The sequence below is a fragment of the Danio aesculapii genome, chromosome 14, assembly GCF_903798145.1.
Source record: "Danio aesculapii chromosome 14, fDanAes4.1, whole genome shotgun sequence".
Lineage (NCBI taxonomy): Eukaryota > Metazoa > Chordata > Actinopteri > Cypriniformes > Danionidae > Danio > Danio aesculapii.
Genome location: NC_079448.1, coordinates 48,693,722 through 48,709,576, shown reverse-complemented (window position 1 = coordinate 48,709,576; position 15,855 = coordinate 48,693,722). Strand labels below are relative to the sequence as shown.

General features: G+C 34.6%; 1 protein-coding gene across 2 annotated transcripts in view; it reads left to right on the top strand.

Annotated features, from left to right (window-relative positions):
* tapt1a (transmembrane anterior posterior transformation 1a) overlaps positions 1–15,855 on the top strand; it is a 51,329-nt gene that overhangs the window by 12,553 nt on the left and 22,921 nt on the right. Inside the window, exons 3-6 of one of the 2 annotated variants that reach the window (XM_056472672.1) lie at positions 1,233–1,351; positions 4,178–4,210; positions 12,747–12,909; positions 13,242–13,377. In XM_056472672.1, the coding sequence (XP_056328647.1) occupies positions 1,233–1,351; positions 4,178–4,210; positions 12,747–12,909; positions 13,242–13,377 (451 nt within the window). The remainder of the gene's footprint in view (positions 1–1,232; positions 1,352–4,177; positions 4,211–12,746; positions 12,910–13,241; positions 13,378–15,855) is intronic. The other variant, XM_056472673.1, reaches the window with a different exon arrangement.

The window sequence follows — 15,855 nt, the reverse complement described above, 5'->3', positions numbered from 1 at the left end:
TCTATCTATCTATCTATCTATCTATCTATCTATCTATCTATCTATCTATCTATCTGTCTATCTATCTGTCTGTCTGTCTGTCTGATCTGTCTGTCTGTCGTTCTATCTATCTATCTATCTATCTATCTATCTATCTATCTATCTATCTATCTATCTATCTATCTATCTATCTGTCTGTCTGTCTGTCTGTCTGTCTCTGTCTGTCGTTCTATCTATCTATCTATCTATCTATCTATCTATCTATCTATCTATCTATCTATCTATCTATCTATCTATCTATCTATCCATCTATCCATCTATCCATCTATCCATCTATCCATCCATCTATCCATCCATCCATCCATCATCCATCCAGCCATCGTTCTATCATTCTCTCTTTCTGTCTATCTATCATTCTCTCTATCTGTCTGTCTGTCTGTCTGTCTGTCTGAGACCTACAAATGTTACCAACCAAAGACTATATATGAATATATATCTATCAAAGAGTTTTGTAGCTTTATAGTAACTGTCATTGCAAAAAAGTGTATATTTTATTTATTCATTGTGGGGGTTTTTTGTATACAGAAACCAGAAATCCAATGAAAATGAATCTGACACACACACACAAAAAAAGGTTTATGTACTGTAGAGGCAATTTAAGTTCCTATCTGAGCTACAGGCCTGTAGAAAAGCTTCTTATTGTTAAGCCCTGTCTTGATTTATTTCCCTGTGCCTTTCAGTTTCTTTGTCCTTTGTTGAGAGGCTTCTAGTGGTCCCTGTTCGTCTCCTAACAAGCTCTCTTTGTTTTATAGCCACTGCAAAAAAATCGTCCCCCAGGAATCACTCTCCGACTTTAAAGAGCCGGTTGCTTGCGGTGCATGTTAACATATTAATTTGTTCTTAATGGTCTTCTCTGAAACGGAGGATTGCCTCCTGAAGATGAGAAATGTTTGAAGGTTACGGAGTGCTGGCAGACATTCTGAGCCTCCTTCCACACATCACACGCCTCGCTGGGCTTTAGATGGTGAAGCATCAGGATTTAGGGCTGAGGGTCTCTTAACATGATCTCATTGTGTAACATGAATGAATGCATATTAGGGCTGCACGATACTGGGAAAATATTCTCTGCGATATGAATATTGCATGCACTATTATCGCAATAATGATACTTTTTCAAAATATCGTGCAAACAAGAGCATTTGTGATTTACATATAGCTTGTGTTAATGTAAGTGTTTGTGTGTGTTCCTTTAGTTGATGATATTCGGGATCTGCCTGTGTCTGGATGCTTTTCTGTACGTGTTCACCCTGCTGCCGCTCAGGACTCTGCTGGCTTTCCTCAGGTTGCTGACCATACCCTGCTGCGGCCTCGGGTAAACAAACAAAACACTCACTGTAAAAACAAACACTGCATGTGTAAAAGTCTGGCGTTGGGAACATTTCTGAAGATTTCTGTTTTTTTTAAGTCAATCGAAATTTCAGTAAAATAGCTTTGTAATTTGTTGCAAAGCTCAGTTTTTTTTAGTTCATTTTTAAAGATTTTTTTAAGTCTTCAGTGTCGCATGATCCTCCAGAAACTGCTCTAATATGATGATACAATGACCAAGAAACATTTCTTCTTAAAAAATGAACATTAAAAACGTAAAAAATACTAATTAAAACAAAAATCATTCACAATTGCTGTAAAATTGTGAAATATTTTTCTGTTTTAATTATATAATATATTTATTTATTTATTAATTAAAAAAAAATTCAAATGTAATTAAATCATTTGATGCAAATCTAAATTTTCATTATTTCTTCAGTCTTGTGTCTCATGATCCTCCAGAAATTATTCTAATATTAGGATTAATTAACATTTCTTAATAATAATGAAAGTTTAATTAATTAATTAAAAAAGTCATTCAAAATTGCAGTAAAATATTTTTACTATTTAAGAAGCTTTTTCTATTTGAATTTGATCATACAAGCTGATTTTCATTGTTTCTCCTGTCTTCAGTGTCTCATGGTTCTTCAGAAATCATTCTGATATGATGAAGAAACATTTCTTCTTAATAATAATGAACCAAAACACTTACAATCAAAATTGCTGTAAACTTTCAAAAATATTTTTACTGTTTTAGGTAAGTATTTTATATTTGAACAATGTGTTTTTAAAATGTAATTTAATAATTGAATGTGAAGTGTAAATTTAATTCTTTCTTCAGTGTCACACGATCCTCCAGAAGTCATTCTGATATGATAATCCATTGACCAAGAAATATTTTATATTAATAATACATTTTTATTATTTCTCCAGTTCTCAGTGTGTCATGATCCTTCAGAAATCATTCTGATATGATGATGATTACCAAGTAACATTTCCTATTAATAATGAGTTTAAAAAATTGCTTAAAAATAATAATTCAAAATTGCATTAAAATTGGGAAATAGTTGTACTATTTTAGGACGCATTTTCTATTTGAAAATATTTTAGAATTAAATTTATTAATTTGATGCAAAGCTGAATTTTCATTTTTCTCTCATGATTCTTCAGAAATCAATCTAATATTAATACAATGACCTAGAAACATTTCTTATTAACAAGAATAATGAACAAACTAAATTTTAAATCAAAACTGCTGTAAAGTTTTGAAATATTGTTTCTGTTTTAATTAAGTATTTTATATTTGAACCATTTTTAAAATGGAATTTTGAAATGCAAATTGTAAATTTCATTCTTTCTTTAGTGTTACACGATCCTCCAGAAATCGTTCTAATAGGATAATCTGATGAACAAGAAATATTTCATATTAATAATACATTTTCATTATTTCTCCAGTCTTCAATGTCTCATGATTTTTCGGAAATCAATCTAATGTTAATACAATGACCAAGAAACATTTCTTCTTAATAATAAAAAATAAGAATTGAATATCATTCAAACTTGCAGTAAAATATTTTTACTATTTTAAGAAGCTTTTTCTGTTTGAAAATGTTTTAGAATTAAATGTATTAAATTGATGCAAAGTTGAATTTTCTTTTTTTTTCTCCAGAAATCTAATGTTGATACAATGACAAAGAAACATTTCTACTTAATAATAATAATAATGAACAAACAAAACTTTCTATCAAAATTGCTGTAAAATTTGTAAATATTTTACTGTTTTAGTCAAGTATTTTATATTTGAAAACCATTTTAAAATGTAATTTAAGAATTGGATGTAAAGCGTAAATTTCATTCTTTCTTCAGTGTCACATGATCCTCCAGAAGTCATTCTGATATGATAATCCGATGACCAAGAAATATTTAATATTAATAATAAATAATAAAAACAACAGCCGCAAAAAATCTATTGAAATTGCAGTAAAATTAGGAAATATTTGTACTATTTAAAATAATCATTTTCTATTTGGAAACATTTAAAAATATAGTTAATTAATTTGATGAAATGCTGAATTTTCATTATTTCTCCATTCTTTAGTATCACATGATCCTCCCGAAATCATTTATAATATGACGATCTGATGACTAAGAAACATTTCTTAACAATAATGAACTTTAACAAATGATTAAATTTTTTATAGAACCTCAGACAATCTTTTTGTTAGGAGTCTTTGTTGAAAGCAAAGTTTAAAAGATTAGTATTTATTTAGTAAATGTTGCTAACATCATAAATGTTACATGCTAAAAAGCAAATATTTGAATCTCTAGCTCACCCCAAACCCTTGAACAGTAGTTGATGATCAACTGAAGTGAATTCTTAATGTTTGAAGTGAGGAATTATCAGCTGAAGATGTAATTGAGATTAAGTCTTGTGTGCTCTGTGTAATTTTTGCCAAACATTTTGCCACTTGAGACTAATTTCAGGAATTGTTAAAGATAAAGAAAAGAGCGGGAAAGATGTGAGATAACAGCTTATCTATATGAAACACTGCACAGCCTTCAAGCTCTGAACATACCAGTACAATAACCTCGAAATTGAGAGGTCAGCGATGTTTGTGCCCATCCAGAACTGGCTTTTTCATTTCATCTGTCTATGAAAACAAACTGAGATGTGTTTATCTTAGAAGGATGTTTTTAAAACCAAAACCTTGCTCTCCTATTGTTGTGTTTTTCAGCCGTGACTCGTGTTCATAATGAACAAGTGTATAACTGATGTTTGCTCATATCAGTGTACAATTTGCTGTCTAATATGTGCCTGTCCTCCTCCCATCAGCGCTAATGTTTGTCCTTATTGCAGACGGAGCAGGTAGGGACGCCTGTCTTCATCATGACCCATTTCAAACAGTCCCATGATGCTTCATTCTGAATGTTTAATATAAGGTGCATGCCACTGCTGCATCTGCCAGCCTTATAACTCACTTTAAGCAGTGACTGTAATGGTGCGGTAATTTGAAGGGGCGCTGTTATGCAAAAATCACTTTCATAAGGGGTTAGAACACAGTTGTTTGGCAACAGTGTGTGAATTTATCCAGCCTCTATAGGTAAAAATTAATGAATTCTATTTTTTATAATCACACTTCATAAACACACTTTGATTGACATTCTCCCTTTGTAGGTGTCATCACAAAGAGAAAGTCCCGCCCATTAGTGTTGATCTCTCCCTCATTACCATAGACAGCCCTGAGTGAGAAGCAGCCATTCACCATTAGAGTTTTTGAGCTTTACCTGCCTGCGTTTATAGCATTCCCCTCTCCCTCTTTTTAAAAGATCTCATTTGAATTTAAAGTCACCAAAATGACAGAATTTTAATCAAAGCCTAAAAGGGGCAGTTTCAAAGAGTTGTAAAACATTATTTGTTGGGTATTTTGAGCTGAAACTTCACACTCGAGGCACATCAGAGACTTATTTGACATCTTGTATAAAAAAGAGGTCCTCCTTGAACCTTCACAATGCATTCAGATCCACTTTGACCCAGAAGAGATGATATTTTTTATATTTTATATTTGTTCTCCCCGTATTCGCGTGAACTTCCCCCAAAACGGGGGGAAGAACATGTGGTATAAGTGAATTGGGTAGGTAAAATTGTCCATAGTGTGTGTGTGTGTGCGTGCGCGTGTGTGTGTGAATGAGTGTGTATGGATGTTTTCCAGTGATGTGTTGCAACTGAAAGGGCATCGGCTGCGTAAAACAAATGCTGAATAAGTTGGCGGTTCATTCCGCTGTGGCGACCCCACAGAGATTGTTTAGAGCAATTTGTCAATGATACTTGCAAATGATTTAAGACCATAATGCATAAATGAAATCTGGCATCATAAGACGTGCAGCCATTAGAAAAAAATGCATATTACATACAAAAAAAACATTTCATGTTGCACTGGGGGAGGCGTCACGGTTGCGCAGTGGGTAGCACGATCACCTCACAGCAAGAAGCTTGCTGGTTTGAACCCCGGCTTAGTCAGTTGGCATTTCTGTGTGGAGTTTGCATGCTCTCCCCAGTCCAAAAGACATGTAGTATAGGTGAATTGAATAAACTAAATTGTCTGTAGTGTTTGTGTGGGAATGCAAGAGTGTATGGGTGTTTCCCCGTGTTGGGTTGCAGCTGGAAGGGCGTCCGCTGTGTTAAACATATGCTGGATAAGTTGCCGGTTCATTCCGCTGTGGCGACCCCTGATTAATAAAGGGACTAAGCTGAAAAGAAAACGAATGAATGTTGCACTGGGTCATGTTACATGTATGGTGTTTGTTTAGGTTTGAAAAATATTTGTCAAATTTATTGATCTATTTCCTTGTATTGCACACATTTACATTTTGAGGACTGAATTAAATTTAAAAAACTACAAAAAAATTGATGAACCACTGCAGCATGAACCATCTGAACAAGTAAATGTACAAGTAAAACTTGTTGTTTTTGGAAAACTTTCTAAAAGTATCATTTATGTTGTTTTGAAATTAATATGCAGGTTTTCATTTAATTGGACTGATTTTGACTGTTTTTTCGAATCCCGATTAATTACTCGATATTTTATAATAATAATTCCTACATTTATATAGCGCTTTTCTGGACACTCAAAACATTGGGGGGGAAATCTCCTCATCCACCACCAGTGTGCAATATCCACTTGGCAGACATATTGCACACCAGCTGATTGGTGGAGAGGAGACGTGATGAAGCCAATTATGATATAGGGATGGTTAGGAGGCCATGATGGACAGAGGCCAGTGGGCAAATTTGGCCAGGATGCCGGGCTTAAACCCCTACTCTTTTTCGAAGGACATCCTGTAATTTTTAATGACCACAGGAAGTCAGGAGCTCGGTTTAACATCTCATCCGAAAGCTCACTGGGCAGTATGGAGTCCCCATCAATATACTGGGGCGTTGGGACCCACACAGCGCCCCCAGCTGGCCTCACTAACACCACTTCCTGCAGCAACCTAGCTTTCCCATGTGGTCTCCCATCCAGGTACTGACCGGGCACAGCCCTGCAAGGCTTCAGTGAGTGACCATGTGAGACTTGCAGAGAGCTAGCTGCCGGTCTTTAAAATAATGTACTAAGTAGATGTAGATTATATACAGTATAATATATTTAAGTAGAATTCGTTGTCATTAATGTAAAAACATATTTTTGCATCAGGTTTATGTGCGTAATTTTAACATTTAAGAAATTAATTTATGTCATTTAGCATTTTTTTCACATTATTAAGATGTTTTTGATCAAATATAATATGGTTATGCTTAAGGATTTTAGTTAAGAAATATAAGATCATATTTTATATCATATTAAATTATTTTTGGGCTCTAAATGAACCTACGCTGTAATAAATACTGGGTTCCACACAATTCCTTCATGTTGTGCCTACACAAATCGATTATTCATTCATTCATTTTCTTTTCGGCTTAGTTCCTTTATTAATCTGGGGTCACCACAATGAAATGAACCGCCAACTCATCCAGCATATATTTTACGCAGCGGATGCCCTTCTAGCTGCAACCCAACACTAGGAAACATCCATACACACTCATTCACACACATACACGACGGACAATTTAGCCTACCCAATTCACCTACAGCGCATGTCTTTGGACTGTGGGGGAAACTGGAGCACCCGGAGGAAACCAACGCCAACACGGGGAGAACATGCAAACCGCCAACTGACCCAGCTGAGGCTCGAACCAGTGACCTTCTTGCTGTGAGGGGAGAGTGCTACTTACTGCGCCACCGTGCAGCCCACAAAACTTAATTGTTTTTACAAATTTAAGTGAATTGAACATAAAACAATTAGGTTGTCACAAAAAACGTACTAATTGTGTTGTTTCAACTTATTTAAAATAAGTAGGTTGAACAAGCACCAAAAGTCGGTTTTTGAGTGTAGATAGTGAAAATACTATAGTGGTTTTGAATGCATTGTGAGGGTGGATTTTTTTTATCTGTCGCCTTCTGGCAAGTGAAGCGGTTGTGTTTTGAACTATGAAGTGTTAAGTCTGCCAGTGGTTGTGTTTTCATTACTGAATAATGTGACTTGATCATGTCTGGCAGCAGTGTGACACTGAAATGCTTCACTTCACATCGTCATGCTGATATAAAAATGCTTAAATTGGCCTAAGATGCATTGCAGAATTTTTTTGGCTACAGGTTATGCTGGATTTCTATACAAACCAACAAGATAGCCATCAAATAGACCAGTTTGGAAGCCGCTAAGACAGGCAAACATGCACATATGCCCTTCAGTTTTGCCAGTTTCATTAGTTTGCCTTTTTAATGCTTCTGTTGAACCACAATTCGAAAGCAATATCATATTTTCAATAGTTTATTTTCAGTCTTTTTTTTTTTGTTAATCATTACTTTTTTCAGTTATAGTCTGCATATATAGTTAAAGTCGGAATTATTAGCCCTTCTGTTTAATTTTAATTCTTTTATATTTTTCCCCCAATCTCTGTTTAAAGGAGAGAAGTTTTTTCTAAAGGAGACAAGACATTTCTAAACATAATAGCTTTAATAAGTAATTTCTAATAACTGATTTATTTTATCTTGGCCCTGATGAAAACCCATTATATTTTAGTAGATATATTTTAAGATGCTAGTATTAAGCTTATTTATCATTTGCACATTTAAATTTTGCACATATTCATTGCACTGATTCATTTATTTGAACTGGACATACCCACAGCACATGGACACTTGTAATTATGTTTATCTATCTGCACACTTCTGCTATTAATAGCATCCTGTACATATATTCATTTATTGTAAATCTGTTCATAGCTAATACAACCTGTATATAATGTTGATAGTACATCCATCTGTAAATATTACCATAGTTTTTCTATAACTGCACTTTATAACTTATACCTATATCCTGCACTTGCTGCTATTGCACTGCTGGTTAGACCTAAACTGCATTTCGTTGCCTTGTACTTGTACATGTGTAATGACAATAAAGTTGAATCTAATCTAATCTAAAGTGCCATTTAAAGGTTAATTAGGTAAACTAGGCTGAGGGTCTCTTCACATGATCTCATTGTGTAACACGAAAAGATGCATATTAGGGGCTGCATGATACTAGGAAAATATTCTATTTGTGATATTGCTGTTGAGTATTGCGATTAGCAATATTTCTTGCGATATAACTTAGTGGTGTGAAACAAAACTGGTCTCACGGTTCGGTTACGATTATCACGCCATCGATTCGGTTCAATTCGATATCACGGTGCATTGACAATTCTTTCCATACACAATTATGTTTTACTTCACAGTACAAGAATTCTTGTAAAGTGCTTATATTCTATCCGAAATAAAACAAATAAGACTTTCTCCAGAAGAAAAAATATTATCTGAAATACTGTGAAAATTTCCTTGCTCTTAAACATTATTTGGGAAATATTTGAAAAAGAAACAAAATTAACTGTATGGCTAATAATTTTGACTTTAACTGTATATATATATATATGGAAGCAGAACTGTGTAGTGTGGATCTCTTGAGTCTTTGCAGCTTTTCCCTTCACTTTAATCAAACTGCAAGGAGGTTTAGCAGGATCCTCCGAACCCCAGCTGCTCTTTAAGACTTTATTAATACCTCATGGTCACATTTGCAGCTCCAGGAGATTATGTGCAAAAATATTCCTATTTAAATGTAATTGAAGAATTAAAAGATCTAATTTGGTAACATGTTGATCACATTTACTGTTACTTTTAGCACACTTTAGGAAGGATCTCTCCCTTGCACGGTAGCCTTTCAAGACGGTTCTTTTGCAGAATAAAATTGTCCAGCACTATAATTCTGCATTTCATCCTCTCAACACGGGTCTAGGATAGAAAGGACAAATGCTGTCTTCAGTTTAAGCCAGGCACTAACACAAGCTGAAGCTGGAACAGACAAAAGTAAATATCGGTGTGTGTTCAGTCTGTGCTTACAGAAAGACGGATTTCACATCGCAGCCATCAGCACTGAGTACAAACCACTTGATTTAGATTCATTTGTTCATTTTCAATGCGTCTAGTGAGCTTTTATTGAATTCAATTTATTGATTTATTTATTTTAGATTCAAAATTAGAAACTAAAATGTAGAGATCATAAATCTGAGGAATCTTTGCAACTTTGTTTTAATATTTAAAGCGATTTGTATAATATACATTTTGCAGCCCAGACAAGTTTTTTTTTCTTTAAAAGGGTGGTCCACGGTGCATTTTTAAGGCTTGGTTGTGTTTATAAGATGCAAAGCAATGTGTGCTCATGCTTCATTTGTTGAAAATCACGTTATTTTTAATATATCTTACATTAATTATATACAGTTACTCAGCTAACATGAAACGACTGTCATATTTCCTAGTTCGTCTAAAAGGCCCGCCCTCAAGAGGCTCTGATTTGTCAGCTAACATAATGTGCTGTGATTCGCAGATTGGCTCCACGTCACGCCCCTACAAGCATGCACTTTTGCGCTGTGTAAACAGTAGCTGTTAGCCATATCAGTTCGTGTCTGAATCAGACAAAAATGACACAGAGGACACAGCTAAACCTCAAACCTGCTCTAAAATAAAATCTGACAAGTGTCTTTCACACATATTTGCAATAAGCATGTGTAAGTAATATAAAATGTTTTAACTCACGGAAAATGGATGCATACGCACTGAAATGGATGCATAGAGAGTCTGAAAACGGCTGCATAGAGAGTCACTGCACGCGCTGCTGAAGATTGTGGGTGTTTACAGCAGTTTGACTGATGAATATGAATTTGTAGCTAAATTGTTAACAGTGCCAAACAGCATTTCCCATTGTTTACGTCCTTGTTCACTTGTTCACATCCTCGCTACAACATACCTTAAACGCTAGACACTGTGCCTATGGTTGATCAATTTTAACAAATAAAAACACTTACAGGTTGTGGTTCACAATCCACAGCTTCGTCGGTTGGATGTATTTTAGCCGAATCCAGCACTGAACTGAGAGAGATTCTGGAAGCTGTCCTTTGTCAAATGCTAGCTGTATATTTTTTATAATTTTCTGTAACATAATTAAAATTAAATGCATAATACAGTATGGAGACATGAGAGTCTATAAAAATCTCCAGTAACACCAAAAAAAAGTCTCTAGTTTTGTCACTAGTTGCTTTTTAAAAAAAATTGTCGCTAAGGGGGTCTGAAAAGTCACTAAATATAGTGACAAATTCGGTCAATTGGCAACACTGCATGCTTGACGTGTTTATATCAGTTTTATATTTTCTAAACGCCAATTTTGTCATTGTTTTGTAGCACACTAGCTTATAAATATCCTTGAAGCCTAACATACTGATAGTAACATCTAACTTTATTTTTGTCGCAAGGTCGTCCCAAAAACAACTGAAGAATTGTGTAGTTTCAGCTCATTTTAAATAAGTAGTAAAAACAGTAAAGTAGTAACAAACAGTAAAATAATTTTTAGGTACAAAAAAGGTGCTTTTTTTAACTGTAGTTTCAGCTTTCTGTTCACCGGTTCTCGATCTCGTTGTTTTCCTCAGGATGTGTGTGTGTGGATTCCTCCTCGTGAGTGGGAGTGTGATGCCGCAAGTGTAACATCCGTCAAGTTTTTCCTTTTTTATTTGCGCGCCTACACCATTGCACACCTCTGAATCGCAGCTCTGCTCCTCAAATAAACCTGATACCTTCCCTTCAGTGATTTAACTGTGAACTAAACACAGTGTGATTTAAAGACGTCACTGCTAAACTGATGTTATTTATTTTTTCTCTTCATTGTGTGCACATGAAGACCATACATCAAACATCTGCATGGGTTTTGAGTTGTTCATTGGTGTTTTTCTGTATCTGGGTGTTTCTACAAGTACTGACTCTTGTGATCTTTTCAAACACACTTTTAATTTGTCTTGGAGCATATTTAGATTTCATGAGGCACAGATTAACGGGGATAAGTCATTTTCACACACTGAAGGTTGCATTTGAATATTTTATTTTCTGATTTAAAACGGGTCTTGGACAATCCAATGCAATCTAAGTATGTACAAAAAAGAACGTCAAAATACAAATAATTATTTAATTCATTTTAAATTGCATGTTGATACAAACTAAAATAATATGTGAATGAATACAGATTAAGCCATATTATTATTTACCTTTTTTATTTTTTAGTTTATTCATTTTGTTGTATTTATTTATATATATATATATATATATATATATATATATATATATATATATATATTTATTATTATTATTATTATTATTTATTATTTATTATTTATTATTACCTTTATTATGATAGGACAGTAGAGATGTCAGACAGGAAAGCACTGGGAGCAGAAAGAGGGGAAGGATCGGCAAAGGACCTCGAGCCAGGAATGGAACTCGGGTTGCCGTGAGCACGTCGGTGCTATATGTCCATGCACAATACCACTAGGCTATTGGTGTCGTCATTATTATATATTATTAATTTATATATTGTTATTTTATTATTTAAATTTATAAATATTTATCATTATTATATTGCCATTTTATTATTTAAATTTAATAACATTTTATTATTATTATTTCTGTTCTTTTTTTGTATCATTTATTTTTTTATTGTTATATATATATATATATATATATATATATATATATATATATATATATATATATATATATATATATATAGTTATTTTATGATTTAAATGTATTAATATTTATTATTATGATTATTATTATTATATTGTTATTTTATTATTTGAACCTAATAATATTTTATTATTTTTATTGTTATTATTATTATTATTTCTGTTCTTTTTATTCTTTGTATTTATTTATTATTATTATTATTGTTTGTGTGTGTGTGTGTGTGTGTGTGTGTGTGTGTGTGTGTATTATTAAATATTATATATAGTTATTTTATTATTTTAAATGTATTAATATTTTATTATTTAAATGTATTAATATTTTATTTTTAGTATTAATATTAAATATTATTTTATTATTTAAATGTATAAATATTTTATTTTTAGTATTAATATTAAATATTATTTTATTTAAATTTATTAATATTATATTTTGTTATTATTATTTCTGTTCTTTTTTTTGTCTTTTTTCATTTTGTAATACTGTAATAAAAACCATAAATAAAGATTAATAATAATAACTAATAATATTATTGTGAATTGTTAGTCAATCTCTGAGCTGTAGTTGAAGAAATGCCCATTTTTGTGTTTCTGTGGTTTGAAGTAAAGCCAGAGCTCTTCAGTGCGGTGCTGTTTTAAAGCAGTTGTGTGTAATCAATGCATTTGCCCTCATTTTGTAAATTCATAAGTGCTATTTATAATTAATATGTTGATTAGGCTTGTTTTGATCTGTTTAATACTGTGTTTGTGTGTTTGTGTTGATCAGTGGCTCCCGGTTCCTGCAGCCAGCTCAGGTGTGTGACCTGCTCAAAGGTTTAATCATGGTCCTCTGTTACTCCATGATGCACTATGTGGACTACGCCATGATGTACCACCTGATTCGAGGCCAGTCAGTCATCAAACTCTACATCATCTACAACATGCTGGAGGTACCATACTACTGCCCTCACACCTGTTTCAGTTTTCCGGAGTCTTTGGAAAATCAAGAGTGTGTTCACATTTTAGTTTTAGTTAGATTAAAAGGAACTTGCTGCTATCACTTTTTTAAAGGAACACTACATATTTTTGTCCACTAGAGGGTGCATATGCACAACAAACAAAGGTGCATTTTGATGACGTTGTGACTAAGTGAGGAATACATTTTAAAGATTAGACAAGATATAAACTGAGAGCACTTTGATTTGTTTTAAACATGTATCTGTGTATACTACATTTTCAGTCAAGTGTATTGTGTAAATATATCTGTTATTTCATCTGTCAGGTTGCAGATCGACTGTTCTCGTCTTTTGGGCAAGACATTCTGGACGCTCTCTACTGGACGGCCACTGAACCAAAATCACGGAAAAGAGCCCACATTGGAGTCATTCCCCATTTCTTTATGGCCGTCTTCTATGTCTGTATCCTTCTCAAATGGCTCACTATACACTATGCACTCATGCACTATGTACTTATGCACTTACACACTCAACAGCATAGTATATGTATGTAGTGTTGTCCCAAATGACGTTTGCCAGTTGCCAAATCAGTGAAATAAATGACCAAACTATCAAATAATACCTGCCATAAGCATAACCGCATTCACCATCGGGGGGCGCTATAATCACTCTCGTAGGAGAATTTTTCTTTCACAATCCAAAATAAATAAAGTCATCCAACATGTGCACCCGATAGCTCCGCCCCTTCCGCTACGTGAGCAAAGCTACGGTCGTTGAGTGCGTGAAGTGTCCATGATTACACACTTCATTTTCACCGGCTGAATGAGTGCATCATCCTGGTAATTAAAGGACACATATTATTTTTAAAGTTTTCAGTGTGAACTCACTACTTGCACTATTTATACTACAAAATGGTGTAGAATAGTGCATACGTATGCGATTTGGGACGCAGCTGATGTCTTGATTTAGTGTAGATATCATCACTCTTTGATTCTATATTTATGTTTATGTCAAGTTAAGTTGAGCTTAATTGTCATTCTGCTATATTTGTGTGGACATAAAGTAGAATGAAATGTTGTGTTTGGCAGGACCACAGTGCTACATAAATAACCATAAGAGCTATTTTAAACCTATACATAACTAACATACTGAAGCGCTAATCTGACTATACTAGCTACTAACTATACATATACTTTAAATACTTAACTATACACATAACTGTTTAAGTACTTTTACATAAGACTTAGGCCCAATCCTATTTTTGTACCCCTACCCCTTCTCCCTTAAAACCGAGTGTGAAGGGGAAGGGCTTAAAAATGTACCCCTAATGGCTCGTTTCCACTGACTGGTACGGTACAGTACAGTATGGTTCGGTTTGGTACGGGTCACCTTTATCAGGCTTGCGTTTCCACTAACAAGGGTACCCTTTTGGTGGGCGTGGTGTATGACAGAAAGTTTCAGTCGATGTCATTCTAGCTCGAGGATATGTCTACAATAAAGCTGTAGGGGTCATTCACATATCATATGAGAAGCACTTCTCACACAACAGATGCTTTACACACATAAATACTTGTGTAGAAATGTTTATTACTGACTTTTCTCTGAACATGAGTTGATTATAACTGCAGATCAAAGACAGTGCGAAACAGCCTACTGTAACGTCTGTAATTATATTAAATAACTAAATAAATGAACATGTATAAACACATACAGCCCCTTACAGTCTCCGATATGTTCCCAACTACAGAAGAACTATATAAAGTAGACATTTCGCCCGTATTTAATGTGCTCCTTTTTTCCGGCTTCTCCTTTGTTTCTTCGCGCTTCACTCTCGCGTTTGTCAGTGTCTGACAGGATCGGGTTTCAAAAGCACGTCAATAATCAAGCGCAGGTTGTTATCATCAGCTCAAGAAGTTTGTAATTTCAGACATAATGTTAGACGCGCGGCGAGCGCTAGCAAGAAAGCGAAACCGTTCGCGCCTCAGACTGGCTCGTAAAAAACTACGGGGCACAGGGTAAATCTGCTCTTCTTCTTGGATTTGTGGCTGTTCATCATGACGACGACAAGGTTTGTTTGAGCCCGGATCGACCATGACTCGTTATTATATGTATTTATAATTCCGCTAAAATCTCTCGCTGTGTTTTTCAAACATGGCGGGTTTTTTGTTTTCATTCTGGCTTGTTGCGTAAGCGAATGACGTATCTCTGTAAACCAATAGCGTTCAGCTGCGCGTGTGGCTCCGCCTTTTGGTACCCTTTCTCGTGTTTGGTACCCTTTCGAAAGGGTGCCGAAAAAGTGGTACGGTACGGTTCGGTTCGGTACGCTTTTTGACAGTGGAAACGGCCATAAAAGCGTACCAAACCAAACCGAACCGTACCGTACCACTCAGTGGAAACGGGCCATAAGAGTCGGGACAGCACTACAGCACCTGCACACGTCATCAGATGTCATCACAATCTCTTGCTTCATATGAGATCAGACGATCGCGACTGCTGTAGTTATTCCAGTTGTGTTATTTTTTGGTAATTATCTTCAGAAAATCACTGAAGGCATATATTATGTTATCATAACGATATAATGTGACAGTAAGATCACATCTGCTTTCTTGCACTGTCACACATCAAACAGCACAATGACAGATAAGAAGGAAGCTGATTTATCGTTTAACAGAAATACTACAGTAAGAATTTACACACAATGTCATTATAAAGTTTGTGCGTAGGCACACATGTGCGCATTTAACTTTTAACATGGTTTTTGCATGGCAAATGTGACAGGATACATGTTAGTATCCACTTCTGTATGGGTATCCGTTATGCTAATATACAAAAAACCGCACTCCTACGTCACGTTGCAGTGGGCCTCCGTATTGCAGGGATTTGGATCCTATTTTAACCTCAGGAAATAAAAAAAGGAGTCTTGTTCTGTTTCTATCACTC